This window comes from Rhinolophus hipposideros, assembly GCF_964194185.1.
Source record: "Rhinolophus hipposideros genome assembly, chromosome: 6".
Lineage (NCBI taxonomy): Eukaryota > Metazoa > Chordata > Mammalia > Chiroptera > Rhinolophidae > Rhinolophus > Rhinolophus hipposideros.
In genome coordinates this window covers 80,517,247-80,532,046 of record NC_138052.1, presented here as the reverse complement: position 1 = coordinate 80,532,046, position 14,800 = coordinate 80,517,247, and the positions used below count along the sequence as shown (strand labels likewise).

At 35.6% G+C, this 14,800-nt stretch overlaps 1 protein-coding gene across 18 annotated transcripts in view; it reads left to right on the top strand.

Moving 5' to 3' along the window:
- Nucleotides 1-14,800, top strand: part of IKZF2 (IKAROS family zinc finger 2) — a 148,554-nt gene that overhangs the window by 1,777 nt on the left and 131,977 nt on the right. For 8 of the 18 annotated variants that reach the window (XM_081051517.1, XM_081051525.1, XM_081051528.1 and 5 more), the window contains exons 2-3: nt 2,121-2,169; nt 2,974-3,078. In XM_081051517.1, coding sequence (XP_080907643.1) covers nt 2,136-2,169; nt 2,974-3,078 — 139 coding nt within the window. In that variant the 5' untranslated portion in view covers nt 2,121-2,135. Of the gene's footprint in view, nt 1-268; nt 391-438; nt 628-2,120; nt 2,170-2,973; nt 3,079-3,122; nt 3,314-14,800 lie in introns of those variants that run through there. The other 10 variants (XM_081051532.1, XM_081051527.1, XM_081051522.1 and 7 more) reach the window with 8 other exon arrangements.

Genomic DNA, 14,800 nt, shown 5'->3' with positions numbered 1-14,800 from the left:
TCGCCGGGTCCTGACTGACTGGCCCTCCCCTCGAACCCCCCCCCCCCACCCTTTTCTTTCAGTTTTCTTGTCTTAGGTTTTGGTCGATTCTTAAAGAACCGGTGGATCAAGTTTTTTCTCTTCTTGTTAATCGCATTGCTGTAGCACTGACTGACCTCTCTCTCTCTCTCTCTCTTTTTTTCCTCTTTCCTGAAAGTACGTGGTGCCATTCCTGAGTGACTTTTCCTACTAGACCATCCCAAAGGGACGAGGGGGAGGGGTGGACGGAGGAGGAGGAGGAGGAGGTGGAGGAGGAGGAGGAGGAGAAGGGGGGTGTTCCTTCTCTCTCATTTCTTGGTTTTGTTTATCAGCCGATCTGTTTGCTGGATTTGGGCTCGGAATGACCCACCTGTAAAGTGCTTTTCCTTCCTCCTCGCCTTGAACTCTGCAGGGGGCTTGGCTTGGCGGGGGCAAGGGAGGGAAAGAGAGAAGGGGGGGACACAAAAAAAAAAACTTCTTTCTTTCTCTCTCCGTGTATCTTCAGCCCGACATTGTCACCTCCTCTTTGAGGGGTTAGAAGAAGCTGAGATCTCCCGACAGAGCTGGAAATGGTGATGAATCTTTTTTAATCAAAGGACAATTTCTTTTGTATGTACATTTCGCTTCTCTTTCTCCTTTCCTTTTCCTTTCTTTCCTTCTCTGAGGGTTGATAACCATTTCATTGATGGGGCAGACTTCTTTCACTTCTCCCTGACGTTTCTTTCTTTTTAATATGTGTGTGTTAGATGTGTACATTTTTAAAGAGATAAACTCATTTGTAAAATATCCGAAGAAACTGCGCCCCTTTTAAACTTTACGGATGCCTTACTTTAAAGCCTTATGTAATCATAATTTGAAAGAATTTGATAACAGTACAGCAGGTTGAAATTTAAGTGCTATGTAGTGGCTGAGTTGGGAATTTGATCTGATTATTCCATAAAGAAAGAAAGAAAAGTTTTTTGGGGGGGCAGGGAGGGTGGTGGTGAAGAAGGGGAGGGGAGGGAGAAGGGAAGTGGTTTTGGAGACAAGAAGTGAAGCTGCCTGTTTTCCAGTAAGTAATGGAGAAATTCCAGGAGCCAGGGCTAAATATACTTGGCGATCAATACAGAAATGGCTCATTGTGAATAATTTAGCTGCTGGTGCAGTGAGAGTTTTGAAACTAAAGGCAAAAAGGACCAGGGCCAAGGGGAAAAAAAATAAGTAAAAATCTCCTCAGGACGTGTCAATTCTTTAAACTTTTTCCTTCAAAGAATACAGTTAATTTATTGATCTTTTCATTATGTGAAATCAAAGCTAGGGGGTGTCATCTCATGCAACTTATTTTTGTTTCTGAGAATTAAGTTCTTGTTTTGCGTCATTGGTGCATGAGAATAATTCCCCAAACTTTAAAAAAAGTGGTTCCCTTCCCAAGAGCAAAAAGTTTATGAAATTTTCAAAATCAGAATGTATTAAATAAGCTTGGCATTTATGTCCAACTAGGGTCTGGCAGGAAATTAAGGTTACATTGAACAGGTGCTTACCCAGAACTTGGGGTAGACTAAAGTGTCAGTATAAGTTCGGGAGTTGGGTCACTGCTGCAGAAATCTTAGAGACACACTTGGGTACTAAGTTTTTTGTTTTGTTTTGTTTTCCTATGTTTGTTTTTCCTCCCCCCTCCCTATTAGAACATGATGAACCAACTTGCAACAATTGTGAATAGAGCTATCTGTATACTAGGGAAGTCCTCAAATGCTGTACAATTGTGGGCAGTAGGGAATGGTAAAATACTTAAATCCCAGTTAAAGCTGGTCATGTTTGAGATGTAACCCTTTTTTTTTTCTTTCTACCAAGTAAATTCTGATTAAGGGAGTCATTCCTTTCTTGCTACAGCCCATCTCACAGCACACTTATCTTTCCTATCCTATCTCCAGCAGGAATCAGATCATTTGCAGAAAGAGTTCAGTGACTTGCAAATGAGCACATACAGTACGCTGTAGTATGTTTCTTGGGCACAGGTTGCAGCAGCAGCAACATGGGCTAAGTGGAGCTTCAAATAAGTTAAGCATTTAATGGCAGAACTGAAAGGAATCATTGTGTTAAGAGTATAATCTTTTGTATTGCAGCACTGCACTTTGACTATGGAAACAGAGGCTATTGATGGCTATATAACGTGTAAGTATTCATTTTCATTAATTTTTTTTATTGGCTATTAAATTATGCGTTCGTGTTACCCGTATTTTAACTTCTCAGTTGTAAGTTTTTATCACAAATTTTATACTCTTCGGTGTGTTCGCAGTTTCACCTTTAAGTTAGTTTGAGAAAATAACAGCACACAAGTGAAATAAGAAGGAAGTATAGAAATATACTTACTGTATTAAGGATAACATGTAAATGAGTAGCTTAGCAGATCCACACTTTCCTACTTGATTACCTAAGTTTGGAATAGGTCATATTACATATATATCTACTAATATGACGTGAACTAAATATTTACTACTCTGAAACCCAATTTTTGAGAAGCATAATGTGAAAGACTTAGCTTCCTCAAGTTGACATGTTTTTAGCCAATTCTTCTTTCTAACATCCAACTCTCTGATAGCTAGTGTTTTTGGAAAATGCTCATTATGAGTACTGTATGCTTACTGATTAAATTAAATGTTAAAAGAAACTTTTTTTTCAAATAAGGGTACTTTAGAAATCAACTACTCTAATTCCCCTCATTTTGCAGTTGACATTATTGTGATAATGAAATTTTGTAATTTTTGTTATTTTTATTGTGAGCTGGTTGTGGTTTTTCATTTCATTCATTGACTACATATTTCTAAATGATATTTCCTTATAGTTTCTTTTAAGGGAAAAATGTTCTACATGACAATTTTAAGGCTATTCATGCCACTGCATGTATGAAACAAAGTTGCTAATTAGATTTCATGTGGCAATGAACAGAGACCAAAATATTTTATTTTGTGAAACCAGGTGACAATGAGCTTTCACCTGAAAGGGAGCACTCTAACATGGCAATTGACCTCACCTCAAGCACACCCAATGGACAGCATGCTTCACCGAGTCACATGACAAGCAGTAAGTCTTCATTTTATGACTTTTTTTTTTTTTTCTATTTCTCTAGGGACAGACTTGAATTTGTTAGGTCTGTGGGGTCCTCTCACATTGTGGTGTAGCTGCAGCTATAGATTTTGCTAAAGAAAGAACAACAGAGATTTATTCCTGTTCATTCTAGTATCATAAAACATGAGCCTCCTTACTAGTTTGAACTATCCCAAGGTGGCATTTGGGAGCTGGTGCTTACCTGTGTCAGGTAAGAAATGTTAGGCTTTGCGGGTTATTGTTTTGACTTGCCAGTTTTATAACTAGAGTTGTTGTTGTTGGGTAGGGAAAAACAAAAAGATGGAATTACGTCATTTCCAAAGGACTCTTCACAGTAAAAAAAATGAAATAATTTTATATTGCCTTGGTACAAAGCTAATTCATTAATGGTAGAATTGCAATGTTGCTTTTTTTTTTTTTTAACGTGAAAGTTTTTCCTCCAAAGCATTGGAAGTGAAGTGTAATTGAAATTTGTGGAACTCATTTACATCCATTTCTCTAACAAAGTGAAAGCGTTTTGTTTTAGATTGTCTAGAGAAGAACTGAGAAAATTTGGAAGGATGTTTTAAACTTAGAGGAATAGATAGTTTTGGCTATTGTTTTGATGAAGAATCATTCATTGATGTAGTAGACATTGTTTTGTGTAATAAAAGAGCAACTTATATGTTGTCAGTGACAGAAGACAAAATAAGAATATGTTTTTTTTTCTAGTTATAATGTTTTATCAGTTCAAGTGCAAATGCTCTATTATTCCTATTCAAACATAGTTTGAAATCTTGTGTTTCCCTCATACTTACTTTTGGTATGTGTTACATTCTTATGTAGAAAGGACATTTGACTTATATGTAACTTCATTTAATTTAAAAGTTTTCTATTTGGGTGATTTGTGAACCAAAGGCATTTTCGTTTTATTTTTTTGTTAAATGAAGGTTTAATAACTAAAGGATACTGAATCATCTACTGAATTATGAGCACATTCTTAAGTTAATTCTGATTATCTGGAGAGAACAAATTTTCCTTTCCATTTCCCTCTTATAATTCTCAAAACTTAAGGTTATTATAAAGCTACTAGCTTTGTAAGTAGTAAAGACTTCTGAATTATAAGCAGAAGTATATAGAGTACTATTGAATACATTTTACAATTCATTAAATTGAAGTGATTCTAGCTATTGACTCGAAATTTTGAGTGAACTATGTGAATTTACTTATTTAATAGTTTTCTTTCTTTTTATTAATGTGAAATACTTCCTAGGAAGATTTCACTCTAGAAGCAGTTGTTGAAATTCCTTTAGGAAGTAGAAAGAAAAATTAATAGCTAGTGAGTGAATGTATATTAATTTATAGTGCTAATCTCTTAAAATGGATCTTGTAGCATTAATTTTTTTTTTTACTAGTTGGCTATTTATTTGATAAAAGTTATATTGCTACTATAATGTAGGCAGTACAATTCTTACATTTTAACATTAATGTTACTGATTTATTGGTAGAATAGATTTGTATTTCTCAGATATTTTTTGTATAATTTCCTAAAAAGTAAGGATAGATTAATATGCAATTTCTGATAGCCAAATATTTAGCTATTGGCTTTACAAACATTGAATATAGGGGGTATATAATAATATTAATTGAGACTTTTGATTGTTATCCCCTAGCCACCATTAAAAATATCAGCAGGCAAATGCTTTTTAATTGGTTAATTGGCTCCCCTTGCTTGTGAATTTGATTCTGGTTTTGCAAGTACTCGCTTCAAAAAAGGCAGCTCACCCATTTATTTTAAATAAATAGTGCAGAGTGTAGGCACGTTCAATTTGAACAAATAAGAACTGTGCTTTTGACATTTGAGCTTTTCACACCCAACCACAGTAAAATTATGTTTAGTAAAGCGGTTTGTGTGTGTGTTTTTTTTTTTAAACTTACTAGCCTGTGGCAATTTCATGTTGGAATAGTTTTTGACTAAGCTGCACGTGTGTTCACATTCTTTTCCAAAGAGTTGCAGGTTAAGTATGTTGGCTCTCACTTCAGAGCTGTCTATTGCATCCTTGATGTAGCCTCTATTTACAGTATCTAGGTTACCCACTTAGGTGTTAGATGGAGAAGATACCCATTTTTCCTTTCGTTAGATCTAGGGGAATATCAGCATTTTAGATTGCCAAAGCAAATAGTGGTAGAGAGGGACCGTTGTCTATTAATTTGAACAAGAAACCTAGAATCAATCACTCGGATGTTTTTCTGTGACTTGAAATAATTTTTCTGTGCTGGTGACCTGTGAAATCACTTGTGTCCAAGATCATTGGTTTCTGTAAATCCCTCGCATGCATTGTTGGCTTTCTTAAATGAAAAGAACTTAATTTACTTTCTTCATTTTCTTTTTTTTTTTAATATCTTCAAATATGCTTCCTGAAGGGCTGTTGCTTCCAAAAACAGAATGGCAGTTTTAATTGAAAGTATTAAAACCTACAGTAAATGTGAAAGTCTTTAGGATAACCTCCAGGAGCAGACAGGAGAGAATGGGAGTATATGTGTAAGAGGGGAAAACATATTTTAAAACAGTTTACAAAATAAAATAATGAAAACCTTTGATTTTTATAAAATAACTAACATTCTAGCCATAAAGTCTTGATGAGAGGTGATAGCCCACTTATTTTGGCTTTAGGAAAGTGGTCAGTTATGCTGTAAGGACCTAGTCATTTGTTTAGATTATTTGATGTACATCTTGCTGCCAGCTAGTGTATAAAAATAATGACAGCAGCTATCATTATTTGACAGTGCTGGAAGAGAGCACCGGCGACTTGGGAGAGAACTAAAAATGTTACAATGCCTGACAGTTTTTTGGTTTTAAAAGTCAGCATGTCTGATCATCTTAGAAAGAAGGAAAGGGTGTTAGTGATCTTAACATTTTATAATGACTACTTCCTATGTTTTCAAATGAATTTTCTTAGAGAACTTTAGACTTTTTCTTCTGGAGCAAGGATGTCTTTGATAAGAAGATGAGAATTGTTGCCTGAGATCATTAGTGTACATATTGAGAGTGCTGACAAGCTTCGGTGTCAGGGATGACAGTATATGCCTTGATGGAAATACTGGAAATACACAGTGTTAAGTGATTTTAAAAATAGAACCTGGAAGTTAAGAATCTGAGACAGACAACTCAGACAGAACAATATAAAAATAATCCATATTGTATTTCGGCCCATCAGATGAAACTTTGTGATTCCCTCTGTTTCTGGGGTAGTTCATTTCCAGTTCTTGCAAAGTTGCTTCAGTATCAGTTTCAAACTGGTCTATACCTGCTGTTGCCTATTTTGAAAAATGTTTAAGGTTCAGAAATTGTAACTAATCTCATTTTTCTTATCACCTACTTGTCTAATGCCAATGAGTAAATTTTATTTGGAGATAGTTAAATGGTATGAAAAGTCATCGTGACACAAACTTTGTTTCTATTCCTTTAAAACCTTTCCATGGATCAAGTTCACAGTCAGTACTATTTATCAGTCAGTTTGATGGTCAGGTGGCATGTATGGAATTGGAAGAAGTAGTAATTCTCGTTTTACAAGACTGACCAATAATCAGGTCAGGGAATCTAGTTTATTCTTTTCAGAGTGCTCCGCACTTTTTTTTTTCCTTAGCTAGTTTCCATTTTTAGAACCGAGTGAAGCAGAAATATATTACGATTTTCATTTTTCATATGTGGAAATGGAAGCTTAAAGAAATCAGTTGGCCACTTAGGTCCCTCAGCAGAAGGAAAAGTTGTCAGGATTGAGACATAGAACTGTGATGTCACCTTGCAGGTTAGTTAGATGACTTAACTGATATTTCTTTATAATGTCATTAGCTCAGGGTGCCCACCATGTCCAATACTGACCCATGTTTTGGTGACAAAAACAGTATTACAGCAGTAGAAGAGGGTTAGTATGAAGGTGGAATTATATCAGATAGTCTTGTTAAGCCGATAGTATACTTGTATACTGTAGTATACTTTTAAAAATACAGCTTATCTTATGGGACTCACCAGGTTTCCGAGTTGTCTTCTACAGCTTAGTTTGGCACTCACCCTTGCTTGGGTTTCCATAGGATACACCCTGCTAGAACACCAGAGGGACTTGATATAAAAACTCACTCTTTTTTTTCTGTTTTTTAAAATTGACTTTTATTATTAGTTTCAGGTATACAAAACAACACAATGATTAGGCATTTATACCCCTCACAAGGTGATAACCCCCCTAAGTCACTCTGTTTTGAATTGTAGTACTGAGGCTTGTAACATATACCCAACATACCTAACATTTAGTTTTCACTTGTTTGAACATTTTTTAAAAAGTTTGATTTGATTTCTTTACACCTATCAGAGGTAAATGTCATGGCTATGTACCGAAAGTGGGGGGGGGGCAGAAGGAACTAAAGGAAGTATGTATGTATGGGAGATTAACAACAAAAATACTGTGCTGTGTTTTTTCTTTGCACCTCATTTTCCCCTTTCCCCATCTTTAGGGTACTTCAAAGTAAGAATAAAGTTCTGTGTTTGAAAAACAAAACAACTTACCATAGAAGTGTTATCCTTGTTGTCTCTATCTTTGTCCAAAGCTGTCCTTCCCACTGGAGGTACACTTTTTAAAAAAATGTACCATGATTAATTAGGTTCTATCAGGAGTCTTCCTTCATGCCCTGGTGAATTGAAATCTCTGGGTGTCATGCTCTTCTCTCCTAACTTTGAATGTTGATATATTTTGATCTTACGATGTTCTGAAAGATCGATAGCAGGGTTACAGTCCTAAAATGAGTAGAATATATTGTTTTCCTTCGTTTGTTCCTTTATATCTCTTTATATCAAATATATTTATTGATCTGATAGTATTTTCCTTTTGTGAATTAATCGATACTCAGAACATCTCTGCTTTGAAATAGGTAAGGAGTATTTGGGAACTATTTACCATGTCATAAATGTTTAATCACCACTGGAACAAGAGAAGGACGTGGGGGCATAATTTATTGAGTATACACAGGAGGCCCAGAACTGGGCTATATGCATCCATATTATTTCACACAGTTCCCACAACAGATCTGTGACTGAAGTCGCTACTCCATTTTATAACACAGAAGCAGTAGACTGTAAATGTTTAAAAACGTAGGCGTTGGAGTTAGACAGGCCTGTGTTAGAATTCCTACTTTGCCACTGACTTGCTGTGTAACCTTAGGCATGTAACTACACATCTCTGAGCTCCAGTTTTCTTATCTGTAGCGTGGGAATAAGCAATACCTACCACCGTGGACTGTTGTGAGGTTTACGTGAGGCAATATATGCAAAATACGTAGCCCCGTCTCTGGTACATCTAATAAATAATCACTTCTGCTATCAGAGTAGGCAAGTTAGTTTCCCATTGACCCATGACTCATAAGAAAAGGAGTTTGTTTTCAAATCCAGATGTGCTTGAAATTCAGATTTTTTGGTGTTTCCTTTTTACTACATAGGTCCATGGAACCGAGGCAGGCATTTGTAATGATTTAGGGTTACAAATTGAAGGAAAAAAGCCATCTATGAAGATTTCAGTTAAGAAAAAGAGAGTTTGTTTATATATTAGAAGTTTTGTTTATTGGGTTTCAGTGTTCCTGAGTTTTCTGTTTTTTTGGTTATATGTAAAGAAAAGTCATTATTTACATCAATGCTCTAAAGACACCGGTCATTGAGAATGGAAAAAGAAAAGTCCTTTTAATAGAGTAACCTATCCATATCTAGAATCAATTCTTTCTTAGAAAGTCTGCATCTAAAATTTCACCTTATTGATGCTTCTGGTGATGCCATAAATTCTCATTTGATGATACTAATCAAGTGGTAGGCCTGATGGTCACTAATTGTACATTTTGGGGGTAATAATTCAGGTGTTTAAGTTTGAAGTAAGCTTAAAATATAAGTATCACTTCTAGACATTTGGCATGTTGCTGTATTATTCTAGTTGATTAATTCAACAAGTACTTATAGGCTGCTTTTTATGTGTCAGGCACTTTACGGTGAATCTAAAGGTAAATAGTACATCGTGCTTGTCCTCCAGGAGCTCACACTCTAGTTTGAAGAACAGACATCTAAACAAGGCATTGTACTATGGCAAGCTCAGGGTTTTAATTCTGATGGGGAGTGAGTGGGGCGCTAGTTTGGAAGACTTTCTAGAGGAAGAGGCTGCTTGAGCTGAGACGTATTAAATGAATAGTATTTAGGAGAGCAGTTGAAAGTTTTTTCATTAAATGCACCCACAGTGGGAGCTGAGAAATAACATATGTTCTGGGAAATACAAGCAGATTGGTCTTTCTGGAGTGTAAAGTTGGAGTTTAGGAGTTTAAGCCCAGAGATGAGAGAATTAATCAGGGAAAGATGATGGACTACCCTGTATAAGAGGAAATTTGGATTTCATTTTCAAGGAAGCCAAGGGTTTTAAAAAGCAGATGACTTCAATCTTTTGATGGACATGGATCATACTGGCTGCAATGCCCTGGGATGGGGTGGGGTATAGGGGGTGTGAGACAGGGTTTTTTTTAACAGGCTTTTGCAATGATTGAATGGAAAGGCATGAGAGCTAGTGATAGTGGGGATAATAAGGCAGAGAAGGATTTGGAAATACTTAATAGCTTAACATGGACAGGACTTGGATAGTAGGGTGAAGAAGACAGGAAACATGATGAGGATCCCAAGATTATTGGATAGAAGGCGGTAGGTTCCGTTAGGGAACATAGGAAAAAATGCTGGAGCAGATTTCCAGAAAAAGATTTCATTTAGTTTAATTCTGGATGCAGAGAGTTTGAAGCACCTGTAGAATTTGGGAGAGGATAGCAGTCAGTAAGGTGAATAGATTAGACTCAAGTGTAAATTTTCCTAATTAGAGAAATCTAATATGTAGCTTGTGGTTTGCTTCCTTTCCCTCCTGTATTAATTTAACAATAGTTTAGTATTTCTTAAAAATTCTTTCCTAAGTAATTCTCAGCATTTGATCAGTGACCTTACTTCTCCAATTGCTCCATTAAATCAAAATTCTATATTGAAATGTATGAGCACAGGTTTTAATGAACTCTCTTTGCTTAATGGGGTCCTTTTATGCTAGTCCCATAAGTAGGATTAGTTGATGTGATTGACTCACTGATTTTTAAACAAAATATGCCAGCCCTTCTCCTTAATATTTTGTTGTATATTTAATATCATAACTTTTAGGGCTGTACATTTTAAAAAATCGTATGTCATATCCTTCAATACCTCTACTGCAATGATTTGTCTTTATCCTGTAACCCATTTCTTTATAAATGAATATTTAACTTAAAAAATATGCGGAATGATTTGTTAACTAAATACTGTCTAGATCTGCCACATTAATAGTCAAGGAATTTAATAATTTCACCTGGAGCCTTTTGGAAAACAGATAAATATACATACATGAGACATATTATTTGAAAATGATTTGGCGTGTATTTTTTTTTTTTTTAAAGTTTATAATATTGTGCCTCCTGGGGTAAAATTACCTAGAGAGAAAAGTGCAGTATAGAAACCATCTTTTTTTTTTTCTTTTTTTTAAAGATTTTATTGGGGAAGGGGAACAGGACTTTGTTGGGGAACAGTGTGTACTTCCAGGACTTTTTTCCAAGTCAAGTTGTTGTCCTTTCAATCTTAGTTGTGGAGGGTGCCGTTCAGCTTCAAGTTGTTGTCCTTTCAGTCTTAGTCGTGGAGGACGCAGCTCAGCTCCAGGTCCAGTTGCCGTTGCTAGTTGCAGGGGGTGCAGCCCAGCATCCCTTGCGGGACTCGGGGAATTGAACTGACAGCCATGTGATTGAGAGCCCACTGGCCCATATGGGAATCGAACAGGCAGCCTTTGGAGTTAGGAGCATGGAGCTCTAACCACCTGAGCCACCCGGCCGGCCCCAGAAAACATCTTAATGAATGTATTTATTGCCTCAAAATATCTATTAGGAACTTCATCTTAAAAATGTAAGCTATGATTACCCAAGACACCATGGAATTCCAAATGAATGTTAATGATGGAAATACTTCATGTGAGATTTCCTGTATGCGGAGATTCAGAATTCTCTAGAGACAGATTTTTCATCTTTCAAACATTGATCCAGCCAACATTTATTAAGCATGTACTTTGTGTGATGCACTGCTGATGCTGGGGCGCAAGAGTGTTAGTGATTTGGTGGGTTGTTTTTTTTTTTTTTTTTTTTTTTTGTTTTTGTGGAGAAGAACGTTATCTTTCAGGGTTCAAATGAATTCGTATTTTATTTGAGATGTTATAATCTTATTGCATTTAGAAGCAAATAAGTGTGATGTGCTCACCATGATTAATATCCATTATAAATGAAGGAATTGCTTCTCATCTTTTACTGTCAAGAGTTCTTCAAAAGTCTGTAAATTTGAGATGCACAATGAAACAGATGAAAATACAACCAGCTTGTAAGATAGGTTCCCGCAGGATAACATTTCCCCGAGAAAATTTTTATGATGCAGTATTTTGCTCTCAGCTTTGTAAGTTCCAAAACGTGATTGACACATTTAGAGAGAATCCACATCTCAGGGTTGACGCACTTTAAACAAGTTCACAAAATTGATAGGTAAAATCAGAATGCCAACTTATGCCTATCCTTTGATTAAAAATAAAACAAACAAACAAACTTCAATCAACGAACATAGCATATGGATCATTCCTGTTGGCTTCACCAGATCCTTTTATTCTTGTGAATTGACCTATAGGTGTAATCGGTAAAGGTCATTTGGTTAGCAAGGAATCGGAACAAAGGGGGTTAGTAATATAATTCAAATATTTATGGCACCGAGCTAAGCGAGCCTCTTATGTTCAGCATCACCATAGAGGTACGCTGCCATTTGGATTGTTGTGGTTGGAGCCCTTTGCCCAATTCCTTCTCCCCTGAATGGGAATAGGTTTAGATTCCCTAGATGTAGGTTCAGCCAACATACTTCTGAAATTCATTTTGTTTTTCTTGGCTTCCTTGGCTAAGTCTACCAGTTTGTGCCGGCCTAGGATCCATTCATCTTCTTTTATGTAATTTTACATATCTTTTTTTGTTTTGTTTTTTAAAGATTTTATTGGGGAAGGGGTACAGGACTTTATTGGGGAACAATGCATACATCTGGGACTTTTTTTCCAAGTCAAGTTGTTGTCCTTCCAATCTTAGTTGTGGAGGGTGCCGTTCAGCTTCAAGTTTGGTCCTTTCAGTCTTAGTTGTGGAGGGCGCAGCTCAGCTCCAGGTCTAGTTGCCCTTGCTAGTTGCAGGGGACGCAGCCCACCATTCTTTGTGGGAGTCGAACCGGCAACCTTGTGGTTGAGAGCCCACTGGCCCATGTGGGAATCGAACCGGCAGCCTTCGGAGTTAGGAGCATGGAGCTCCAACTGCCTGAGCCACCGGGCCAGCCCGTAATTTTACGTTTCTGATTTCAATTTGTAAAATGTTGATTTTATAGCTTAACTCTATGAAAGCAATCTTATAATGAATGCCTATAAAGGATACCCCAACTATCACTATAAATTCACACTTCCATTCACAGAAATGTTGATGGGTGATGTGGCTTGAGGTGTTAATATCTATTATAGATGAAGGTGGAAAATAGCACTGCCACCTGAGAAAGACACCTTCAGTTAGCTAGGGATTTAGAAGAGCTTCTAGTTTATAGGTCAAGAGGAGCAAACAGCACACCAGTTTCATGAAATCATTGATGTAGTCTGACTACAGCAAATCAATTTTATAAAAAATTACTATTTTAAGTGACTTAATAAGGAAGGCTATCTTAATTACCGAGTGTGAATTTAAGAATATTTTTTTTCAAAGCATACAGCATTATTTTGGGGCCACACATTGGTTACAAATAAGTTAATTAAAGATTTTCCAGATGTGACTCTTGGAGGAGAATGACCATGCCTCATCTTTCTCTTCATCCAAGTATACAGTGTCATACTGGGGCATTGTGGGAGCCCAGTCGTTATTTGTTGAGTTAAGGAACTACTTATGATTAGCATATTGCACATGTGTATTTAAATAATGTGCTTCCGACCTATTTGAGGAAATTTAGAAACTTGATTTCTTGGATGTTGAAATAACTCTGAAATCCTAATTTACTTGTGATTTTCTCTGTTTGGGTATGCATTTATTTTAGCTATGTCTCTCTCTAAAAAGGATTTTGTAATATTTAGATCAGTCCCAAAAAGATGATCTATAAGATTCTAAACAACTCTTAAGTTGTTCAGTAGACTCGAAGTGAATGTTAAGTGTTTCTGTGAATATTTTATAGTCATCATCATTGTCATTACTAGTATCTTTATATAGCACATTCATACTTTACAGATTGAATTCCACATACATGCTTATAATTTTAAAATCACTTCTCTATCATCACTTATTTAATATTGCTTTTAGTAGCAAGTATAAAATGGAATGCTTCAATTAACTTTTTTTATGCACTGCACATATTTTGAGGAGTACATAATTAATCAGTGTAAAGTCACGTTCTAATAAATTAACATTCTGGGTGTCTGCACCTTTGACATTTTTGTCATTGCTCTCTTATTATCACGGAAGCTGTAGCTCTCTTTACACCTGACTGTGTCAACCCTTTCTACTTCTTGCTAAGACATCGGTATGCAGGGCTTGGCCATGTTTTGAAATGCTAGGGTACTGCATTGCTCTGTTTCCATTGAATTAACTTTAAGACTTTCTGTTTTAGTTCTGAAGAGGCGTCATTTCTTCTACAACTATATAGAACGTTTTCTGTTATGGTAATTTTCATAAAGATCATTATTGTTTTGTTTCTGTTCAAAAAAAACATTTTAGCAAGTAATATTTACAAATGGAACTATATTTCTTTTATAAGACATATCTTATAAGTCTTTTTATCAGACGTGTCAATATCATTATTATCTAGATGGTCTAGCATAGATTGCCTTATTTTCAGTACACGTGTTACCTCTTTTGAAAAGCAGCATTTCTGTACCCTTCAGGATTGAAGATATATGTTTAATTGCTAATTGAAATAGGTTCATTTATTTCTGTTAGAAATGATTACTTAGAATATCACTTGGAAATTGGACTGTTCAATAATTTTTTGGTATTAAAAATAGGTAAGTAGTTCATAATCATTTTTGGTACTGTTTTAAATTATAAACGGTTTCAAAACATTGATTCTAATATTGTATTTTGAAATATCAAATGAATTCCATTATATTGTTGAATGTTTGCAAAATATTTAAAAGCAGTAATAAATTTTGTTTGGATATAACTGAAAACTAAAAAAAGAAATATGAGATATTTTCTGTGAGTCTGCTGTTTTTAAACTCCCAAATTATGAATTACACATTGCCATCTGTCTGAACTGTGACAAATTAATGACCTAATGACAGTTTTTGGATTCAGCTTTTTGGAAACAAAACCAAAAAAGAAACACCCCCTCACACCCAACAAAACACAATTTAAAAAATAATTATTATATATAAATTGTTATTACAGTCAGTCTGCTTGCATAAAAAATTTCTGATGAATTTGAGAGTTTTAGTTGATCCCATTCTTTGAGTCCATTAGCTAGTAACAAATTTGAAGATATATTATTTTTTTAGTAAATCATAGAAGTTATAGTTAACTAAACAATTGCTTTCATATAACTATATAGAGAGAGGAAATGCCATTTATGTTTTAAAAGTGTGTGTGTGTTTGTGTATGT